The sequence below is a fragment of the Nicotiana sylvestris genome, chromosome 3 (assembly GCF_000393655.2).
Source record: "Nicotiana sylvestris chromosome 3, ASM39365v2, whole genome shotgun sequence".
Taxonomy (NCBI): domain Eukaryota; kingdom Viridiplantae; phylum Streptophyta; class Magnoliopsida; order Solanales; family Solanaceae; genus Nicotiana; species Nicotiana sylvestris.
In genome coordinates, this window is record NC_091059.1 from 150297537 (window position 1) to 150308051 (window position 10515).

Sequence of the window (10515 nt, forward strand, 5' to 3'; positions counted from 1 at the left end):
GACTGGATTTAATTGAAACACAACGAATACTAGGCAGAGAAAATATACTCTGTTAGTGTTTACCTTTTTCCTTTTTTGGTTAACATCTACTCTGTCTACGTTGCTTTCCTTTTCAAATACGTATTAATTTAGTTGTTTTTGTGGAGCTAAATTTACTCAATATATTTAATGTTTAAAAATAGTAAAAGTCAATTACTATATTCTTCTCAGATCGATCTTACTATTCCCATTCCAATTAGTGAAATATTATTACCAGGTAAGACGTCATATTTAAGGATAGATTAAGAGCAATTGGGATAAATACTCTTATGATTAATGTTAGATAATCTGAATTTATAAGTGACTAAAACAGGAAAAATAAATGAACAGAAATTGGCAGTATTATGTCCCTAGTCCACAAATTCTTTGTGTGTCCTTAAAGAATCTTAACCCCTCACTGTTGCCCAAGGTTCACGGATAAATTCTTCCCAGGATAGAACGGAACTTTCAACTTAGCGGTAGCAGCACTTCAAACCACTAAGTTATCAGCAAAATCAAAATAATGGTGTAAATCACACGACCGACTTACTTTGTTTTGAAAGTAATGATGCAGAAAGAAGAAGGAGATGAAGCAGAAGATTTCAGGATAAAAAATTCTGAAGGAATGACTGCTTATTTATAGCCAACGAATTTCTGGATTGAAAGGGTGTGAAAGTGGTTGTTCACACTACAGGTGGCAATTCGTGAAATGTAGCCTCTCTGGTGGTTGTTTAATGCGGAATATTTAAATAAAATTAAAGACGAAAATTAATTAATTTATCGTTACAAATAACGGTCACTCAAAATATTAATATTTAATTAATTAATTTCGTTTTATTGATCCAAAAAATTAAGTCAATCAATCATATCAATTGACCGAAGCCGAAGCCGACGAGCGACGCCGACGACGGCGTGAGGCCCCTTCCTCTTAGCTCCTTTTAAGAGCTTAAAGAAGTGCTTCTATATTTAAACCCAACACAATACTTGTCTTTAACCAATGAGGGACAAAGTGCAAAAGCCAAAGTTGCCTTTTCACCTTCTTTCCTCATTTCCCATTCACACTACCACACTTCAACCCCAACAATCCCCCACATGAACGGGGAATGATGAACATGCATGAAATTTTTTTGTGTGATTCGCATCTAAGGACTAAGTGCATCGGGATAAGTAGGTTTTCCTTTGAACTTTCCGTAGTGAGCATATATCGGATATACTTAGTCAATCGGTAGATATGATATCTTTGAACCGTCGAGCTTTTGTGTATACCTAGACAACATATGTCACACAATTAATCCTTATTCAATTTTTGGTTCTCATTGTTGTGTTCGTTTTAGCCATGAACACCGCCTAGTTTCATAAGTGCATAGAGAAATGGCCTTACAACATTCTCTTTGAAGCGGCTTACACTTTACACTTATATAGGTGATTCCTAAACGTATTATCCCGTAGATACACTATTTAATATACCCCATATCAAACTTAGAAATCATTAAAAAGTCGTAACGCTTTATCCTTGGTACTGAACATTGTTTGCATCACGAGAATGGACCAAAATTTTATTTGACAATGTTGGACCGTCACTAATGACTTTGTTTGATCTCCTTGAACCTAGATCTTGGGATTTCTAGTATTCTAGGTAGAGTTACCGCCATGGTAATTTGTCCTCGGCCATAGTCTCATTCCCTTTGATGACTTCTCAATCGCCTCTCTAGGTAGGCCTTTTTAAGCGGATCCGATACATTATCTTTTTACTTTACATAGTCAATTGTGATAATTCCACTAGAGAGTAGTTGTCTAACGGTATTATGCCTTCGTCGAATGTGACGAGATTTCCCGTTATACATAATGCTCCCAGCCCTTCCTATTGTTGCTTGACTGTCGCAATGTATGCATACAGGTGCCAAAGGTTGGGCCAAAAAGGAATGTCTTCTAAGAAATTCCGGAGCCATTCAGCTTCTTCACCGACCTTGTCTAAAGCTACAAACACAGACTCCATTGTAGAGCGAGCGATGCATGCCTGTTTGGACGACTTCCAAGACATTGTTCCTCCACCAATGGTAAAAACGTATCCACTTGTGGATTTTGTTTCCGTTGATCCGGTGATCCAATTTGTATAACTATATCCCTCAATAATTGCAGGATAATTATTGTAGTTCAATGCATAGTCTTGAGTATATTTCAAATATCTTAAAACTCGTTTCATTGCTATCCAATGAGCATGGTTGGGATTACGTGTGCATCGACTAAGCTTACTTATTGCACAAGCTATATCAGGTCGTGTACAATTCATAATGTACATCAAACTTCCCAACACTCGAGCATATTCCAATTGAGATTTGCTTTCACATTTATTCTTTACAAGAATATGGTTTAAATCAATTGGCGTTTTTGTTTCTTTAAAGTCCAAACATTTGAACTTTTCAAGAACCATTTTAATATAATGAGATTGAGACAAAGCTAGACCTTGAGGAGTCTGTAGGATCTTAATTCCTAAAATTAAATCGGCAACCCCTAAGTGTTTCATATCAAACTTACTAGTAAGCATGCGCTTAGTAGCATTTATGTTAGCAATATCGTTACTCATTATCAACATATCATCCACATATAAACAAACAATGACTATTTGATTTGGAGTATTCTTAATATAAACACATTTGTCACACTCATTGATCTTGAAATCATTTGACAATATTGTTTGGTGAAATTTCGCATGCCATTGTTTTGGTGCTTGTTTTAGTCCGTAAAATGACTTAACAAGTCGACAAACCTTCTTTCTTTTCCGGGAACTACAAGCCCTTCAAGTTGTTCCATATAGATTTCTTCCTCTAAATCCCCATTTAAGAAGGCTTTCTTTACATCCATCTGATGGATTTGAAGGCCATACACGGCGGCTAACGCTATTAACACCCGGATAAATATAATCCTTGTTACCGGTGAGATGTGTCAAAGTAATCAAGACCTTCTCGTTGTCTAAACCCTTTAACAACTAATCTTGCCTTATATTTGTCAATTGTACCATCAACTTTCATTTTCCTTTTGAAAATCCATTTAGAACCCAAAGGTTTATTTTCCGGAGGTAGATCAACCAATTCCCAAGTATGATTACTTAATATGGATTCTATCTCACTACTGACTGCCTCTTTCCAATATTGTGCTTCCGAGGAAGACATTGCTTCTTTGAACGTTTGAGGCTCATTTTCCAATAAGAATGCCAGAAAATCTGGTCCAAAGGAAGTAGTTGTCCTTTGATGTTTACTACGTCTTGGATTTTCCTCATCAAACGTACTTTCCTTTGCTTCTTCCCGAGGTCGCTTATATTTTTCATTAGACGACTCATATTCCATTTTATACGGATAAATATTCTAAAAAAATTTAACATTATCCGATTCAATTACCTATTAATATGAATGTCGGGATTTTCTGATTTATGAACCAGAAACCCGATATGCCTTACTATTTGTTTCATATCCTACGAAAACGCAATCAACGGTTTTGGTCCAATTTTTACCTTTTTTGGTTTAGGAACTTGCATTTTATCCAAATACCCCCACACATTAAAATATTTTAAGTTGGGTTTCCTTCCTTTCCATTTTTTATATGGAATGGATTGTGTTTTGCTATGGGGAACTCGATTCAGTATTCGATTAGCTGTAAGAATAGCTTCCCCCCACAAGTTCTGATGTAAACCAGAACTTATTAATAAGGCGTTCATCATGTCCTTTAAGGTTCTATTCTTTCTTTCCGCAATTCCATTAGATTGCGGTGAGTAAGGGGCAGTTGTTTGGTGAATAATGCCATTTTCCAAACATATTTCTTCAAAAGGAGATTCATATTTGCCGCCTCTATCACTTCTTATCATTTTGATCTTTTTGTTTAATTGCGTTTCAACTTCATTTTTGTATTGCTTGAATGCGTCTATTTCTTCATCTTTACTATTAAGTAAGTAAATATAGCAATATCTGGTATTGTCGTCAATGAAAGTTATGAAATACCTTTTCCCACTGCGAGATGGTATTGACTTCATGTCGCAAATATTCGTGTGAATTAAGTCTAAAGGATTTGAATTCTTTTCAACTGACTTATAAGGATGCTTAACATACTTTGATTCCACACATATTTGACATTTCGAGTTATTGCATTCAAACTTAGGTAATACTTCCAAATTAATTATTTTTTGCAAAGTTTTGAAGTTGATGTAGCCTAAACGTTCATGCCATAAATTATTTGACTCAAGCAAGTAAGAAGAAGCTGAAATTTTATTCATATCAATTGCAATTACATTGAGTTTAAAAAAACCCTCAGTCAGGTAACCTTTTCCTACATATATTTCATTCTTACTAACTATAACCTTGTTGGAAACAAAAACACATTTAAAGCCATTCTTAACTAGAAGTGATATCGAGACTAAATTCTTCTGCATTTCAAGAATTTGAAGAACATCTTTTAGAGTCACAATCTTTCCCGAAGTCATCTTCAAAGCCACCTTGCCCGTTCCTTCAATTTTTGCAGTAGCGGAGTTTGCCATAAACACTGTCTCATTGGGTCCAGCGGGAGCATAAGAAGTAAACAACTCCTTGTTAGCACAAACATGTCGAGTTGCTCCTGAATCAATCCACCATTCTCTAGGATTTCCGACTAGGTTGCATTCTAAGAACATGGCACATAGGTCGTCCATTTCATCATTCTTCTCAATCATGTTTGCTTGATTTTTCTTCTTGTCCTTCTTTGGTGCACAACATTCAGTAGCCTTGTGTCCAACCTTTCCACAGTTGTGGCAATTACCTTTAAACCTCTTCTTGCTTGGATAATTCTTTGATCCAGACGGCTTCTTTCTCTTTTTACTCGTTGAAGCTTCCTCAACAATATTTGCACCCATTATTGTTGAACTTCCACGAGATTTCTTCTCAGCAGCCTTATTATACTCTTCAATCCGTAGACGAACAATAAGGTCTTCAAGCATTATCTCCTTGCGCTTATGTTTCAAGTAATTCTTAAAGTCCTTCCATATTGGAGGCAGCTTTTCAATAAATGCTGTAACTTGAAACGCTTCATTTATGACCATACCTTTAATCATAAATTTATAATTAGTACAATAATTAATATCTTGAATAAAAATATTGACTCGTTTAATACCTTCAGCAAGGAGGTCATGAACAATAACTTGCAATTCTTGGACTTGCGCTATGACAAATTTACCGTCAATCATTTTGAAATCTAGAAATTTGGCGGCCACAAACTTCTTTAGTCCAACATCTTCAGTCTTATACTTCTTTTCAAGAGCATTCCATAATTCTCTTGATGTTTTTATGATGTTATAAACGTTGTACAGGCCATCTTCCAGCCCACTTAAAATGTAATTTTTGCACAGGAAATCAGAGTGCTTCCAAGCTTCAGTAACAAGGAAGCCCTCGTTGTCAGGGGTTCCTTCAAGCACGACTGGAACATCCTCTTGAATGAACTTTTGCAGACTTAGAGTGGTCAGATAAAAGAACATCTTTTGCTGCCATCTCTTAAAGTCAACACCGAAAAATTTTCCCGGCTTTTCCGCTGGTGGCATAGCCGTTGCAGGTGCAGTAGGACGGATAGGACCTGGCATTCCCGAAATAGTGTTAGCAGTAACAGTCACAACAGGATCAATTTGTTCCTCTCCGTTAGTCATTTCTGTCAATATGACAAACAGATTCAGTAAATGGTGAAGTATTTAATTCTTCAACCCAAGACAACACAGTGAAGAGATTATTCTTCAAACTGATTAGGAGTAGAAAACCACGAAGGTTTTAGTCTCCTCAGTCACTTTGAAAATTAGAACAGTAAGGATATATATATAAATAAGATTCTTTAAGCTTGTTAGATAATTTGAATTTATAAGTGACTAAAACAGGAAAAATAAATGAACAGAAATTGGAAGTCCCGAGCCCACAAATTTCTTGTGTGTCCTTAAAGAATCTTATCCCCTCACTATTGCCCAAGGTTCACGGATAAATTCTTTCTAGGATAGAACGTAACTTCCCACTTAGCGGTAGCGGCACGTCAAACCACTAAGTTATTAGCGAACTCAAAATAATGGTGTAAATCACATGACCGACTTACTTTGTTTTGAAAGTAATGATGCAGAAAGAAGAAGGAGATGAAGCAGAAGATTTCAGGATAAACAATTCTGAAGGAATAACTGCTTCTTCACACTGCAGGTGGCTATTCGTGAAATGCAGCCTCTCTGGTGGCTATTTAACGCGAGAATATTTAAATAAAATTAAAGACGAAAATTAATTAATTTATCGTTACAAATAACGGTCACTCAAAATATTAATATAAAATATTAATATTTAATTAATTAATTTTATTTTATTGGTCCAAACAATTAAGTCAATCGATCATATCAATTGACCGAATTCGAGCCTATCGAGCGACGACGATGGCGCGAGGCCCCTTCCTCTTAGCTTCTTTTAAAAGCTTAAGGAAGTGCTTCTATATTTAAACCCAACAAAATACTTGTCTTTTAAACCAATGAGGGACAAAGTGCAAAAGCCAAAGTTATCTTTTCACCTTCTTTCTTCATTTCTCATTCACACTACCACACTTCAACCCCAATAATTAAGACTGGATTTTTTAAGAGATGTACAAAAATATTAAAACAAGGTCAATTTTGCTATTGGTTTTATTTTAAGTGGTTTTTTTAAGTCCAAAAGATAACTTACATAGATTAAAAGTTAAGTACGGGGTGTGGTGCTCATGCACCGTGTTACATATACTAGTAGTAGCTATATCATTACTACGTGAGATATTGCCCCTAAAGGTGCCACACTGGCGATTCTCAATACTAGTAGAGCTGTTGTGCTCCTATCTATTTTCAAAACACTATTTGCAACAGTCTCAGTAGGTACATCATCATTAACAAAACATATTTTGCTGCCTTATCTACATTTTGCTGCGCATGTGATATAGGAACCATGCGTTGAGGTTGTTGTTCCCATTTGATCTGCCAGCAACTGGTTTGATACAAAAGGTGGTGGATTAACAAAAATTTGCAACCTATCAGCAAGTCGCATCCTACTTCTTAGCTTTATAAGTTGATCTGCTATCCCATTTTGTTCTCTCTACACATGTCGAACTACTGGATCATATAGCATGTTGTAACCTAGAGCTGAAGTTTTTGTGTTGTAATTGGGAAACTTCAGCTCTAAGCTAGCTTGATATTTCTAAGCTAGCTTCAAATTGATATTTCGTTAGATAGCTGCTATAACTTTGGTGATTCTCGTTGAGATTTTGTCATAAAGTATTTGTTCATGCTTATGAATAATTTATCTGGTAGTAATAGCCTGTTGCAGTTTGCAGCCATCCAACTCATCGTTTCTCATTATCATATATCACTATTTTGTTCAATAGAGAAATATCTATAGATGAAAAAAAGTCAGAAAAAGAAAGATTAAATGCACAAAGAACTTGGATACCAACTCTTATTAAAATCTAGTTCCCCTTTAGTATTTATGCAGATAAAGAACTGCATTTTCTCTTCACTTTATTGATACTATTATTCCATCGTTATTTATAAAAGTTAAAACACAACCTTGCTTTCTTCTGGTGAGGTACTGAAGGGGAGTAGAAAGGAAGCTGAAATTGTTTAAAAAGTGGGTACAAGTTATAAGTTTTAAAAAAAATAGGTATAGGTTAAATGGGGGCGACCAAATACAATGCTCCGTGCAATTTATACAGTCATTTTTTAACAAGCTAGTGTCCATATCATCCATTAGGTGTAGGAAAATGTTAGAATGGTTTTTAGTGGGCTGCTCTTGTGGGTTTGGGTAGTTGCAGTGTAAGTGGGCCTTAGTTGGCCCATTAGGTTGAGAAAACTTACCTGTTGCAGCCGGTGGCGTCGTAGCTTCCACCTCCCTTGCTATCCTCGCTGTTGAAGTCGCATTATTAGTTACACGGAGTTGTGTCCTCCGGTGGAATTGAACCGTTTGCCATTCCATTTGTTGATGCTTGACAGACGACAGTAGGGTGTTGAGTAGAAAAAGTAGGTGTGTTATTAGTAACCGATGTAGAGATAGTTAGTGATTTTTGGAATGAACAGTTTAAAGAAGCATGGCCAAATCGTCCGCAGTCAGTACAAAGGAGAGTAAGCCCTTCGTATAGGATGGTTGGTTTGTGGTTGCCAATACTAAAGTATGTTTTTAGTGGCTTCTCGAGAGGTACCTCAATGCATATGCGAGGGGGTGTAAAGACGTGATTTATCATCAGTGGTTAGAGGTATGAAAATATCTTCTTCAGTGTCAGTGTTTGTTGTTTCATCAGAGAGATCAATAACTGTTTGATGTGGAAGGTAGTTGTCAGAGTTGATCAGTGAGGAGTTGTTTGTAATTAGTGTTTGAAGGAATGTTTGATGTATATGCGATGCATAATAATCTCGGAAAACGTTATATCGGTTATTAATACGTATTCTTACTCAATATTTTATCTGGCATAGCTTAATACGAGTACTTTTTAATACCATCAATGGTGGAGGAGGCACATAGGTTCAAGGTAATCAGTTAAATACTCTTTCACATAATTTATATTTTTTATATCGACTAGTTTTTCGATACGTGCATTGCGCGTCTCCTTTGTGTAAGTTGATTAAACTTTATAAAAGCCACATAAATATTGAAATAACATAAATATTATTTAAGAGATAATATTTTAATTATATAATAAACTAGTTAATAGGTACGCGCTTCACGCGATTTGTTTAATAAATTTATTTATTAAAAGTTGTAATAATATAATAAGAAAAAAATTATATGATATAAACCATACAATAATAACAACTATACTCAATGCAACTAAGTCAAGGAACATTGCTAAAGAAGTTAAAAATCAAATGTTTAAAGAACAAAATTACATACATATATGAAAAATAGCCATTACGTCTCGGTGAACAGTCCTTCCAACTGGAAAGGCTCATCATATAGTGATTGTAATTAGAAGTAAATGTTATTCATAATTATAGACTTTTGTATTTTTAGTATTGTTCCCAAATAGTGCTCTATTAAATATTACAAGTAATATATACTAATATTTATGAGTAGAGAAAAAGTAAACGGGTGAAATCCAATTTATTTGCACTCTTTCCTCTCCCATTTTGAACAACATACATTCTTCCTATCATATCTCAATTGAGTTTTTTTTTTAAATACTACCTATTTTACAAAGAAAGAGATAGTAAGAATAAGCCGCTATTTGTTAGCCTCAGGCCAGTCTTTGAGTGTGTCTGCAAAACAATAGCCAAGAAGATGAAAATCCAAAGCACATGAGCATAATATTAAAAAGTAAAAAGTTCAAAATAAATACACAAACCAATTAAAGCACAAAATGTAAACCTACCTCTTCATTAACAAAACAAAAAACTGGAAAAATAAAGCCACAATGATAGAGTGTCAGGAGGTGATACTAAGGCAATACAATTGTTGTTTGCTAAATGGCCTTGTAGGAACAATTTTTCTTTTCAACACACAAGTAACTCAGTGAAGAAAACTCAAGCAATATGAAATGGATATAAGGAAGGAGAGTAAAAAATACCTAAAAATTATAACATATGAGTAAATTGTTTCTTCACCAACAATAATAAAACATTAGTGGACGGTGATTGCGTCCACGAGTTTAATTTGAAATATTGGCTATTATACGGTGGGAGATTGGATGCAACAGAAAGGAAGTTGCTTGATAAGAAGAAGGATGCAATATAACTTTGAATTGGAAGATATTGTCGAACGTTTAGTTGATGTCCATAAGAAGTGAACGGACTAGTACAGTTGGTGAATGAGCACGGGCTGAGGATGGGTTATTGATGTCATAGTGATTGTATCCCATACAACAACGTTGGAAGATGTCAGCATGTAATTTCCACAGGGGGGTTATCTCCTATGAGCAGGTCACCGATCGCATGGTTGGCGAAGCTTCTGCAAAGGATTTTATTGACTATCTAGTAACAAGTCAAATATGTGAATGTTGCTAGAGATTCAGAGTATTCATGAAATGCTAATAACAAATTTTCGAGGAATTTGGCGGGTTGGATATGTAAGATCATGTCAACAATGAAGAAAGAATTTTGATGGGTTCCAGAGTTATGTAACAGGTGGCTCCAAGCTAAGTGGCAGAGTCCCACCACCTACGATTAGGTTGCATGGTCATATACTTATGAGGTTTCTGGCTATCAGCATAATGTCGAGTTATTTCAGCTAAGGTAAAAGAATATAAGTGGTATATTTGAGAGTTGTGTGACATAAATGGCCTTATAGATTCTTGTTCGGTCTTTGGGAAGATTCAAGATTTGTGTTTTGTACGGAGGTAATTTACAAGGAAGTGATTCAATGGGGTGCTCCATGGAGATGGGTGGTCATGTGCCAGCGGAGCCTTAGAGTTGATTATATTCTGGACCAAGCCAGAGTGGGCAACTCTCAACAATGGCCCTAGTGGATTCAAAGGTTAAAATACGGTGCCTAAAGATTTCAAGCCCGCAGT

The 10515-nt window shown here is 35.6% G+C and overlaps 1 protein-coding gene across 1 annotated transcript; it reads right to left on the reverse strand.

Moving 5' to 3' along the window:
• Positions 1–1879: 1879 nt before the first annotated feature.
• LOC138888173 (secreted RxLR effector protein 161-like) lies at positions 1880–2602 on the reverse strand. Its single transcript, XM_070169990.1, has one exon. The coding sequence runs from the start codon at positions 2600–2602 to the stop codon at positions 1880–1882; it is 723 nt and encodes a 240-aa protein (XP_070026091.1).
• Positions 2603–10515: the final 7913 nt, after the last annotated feature.

What these genes read in the sequence shown, in the direction of transcription:
- LOC138888173 (XM_070169990.1), bottom strand. Translation starts at nt 2,602, where the DNA reads ATGAGTAACGATATTGCTAACATAAATGCTACTAAGCGCATGCTTACT.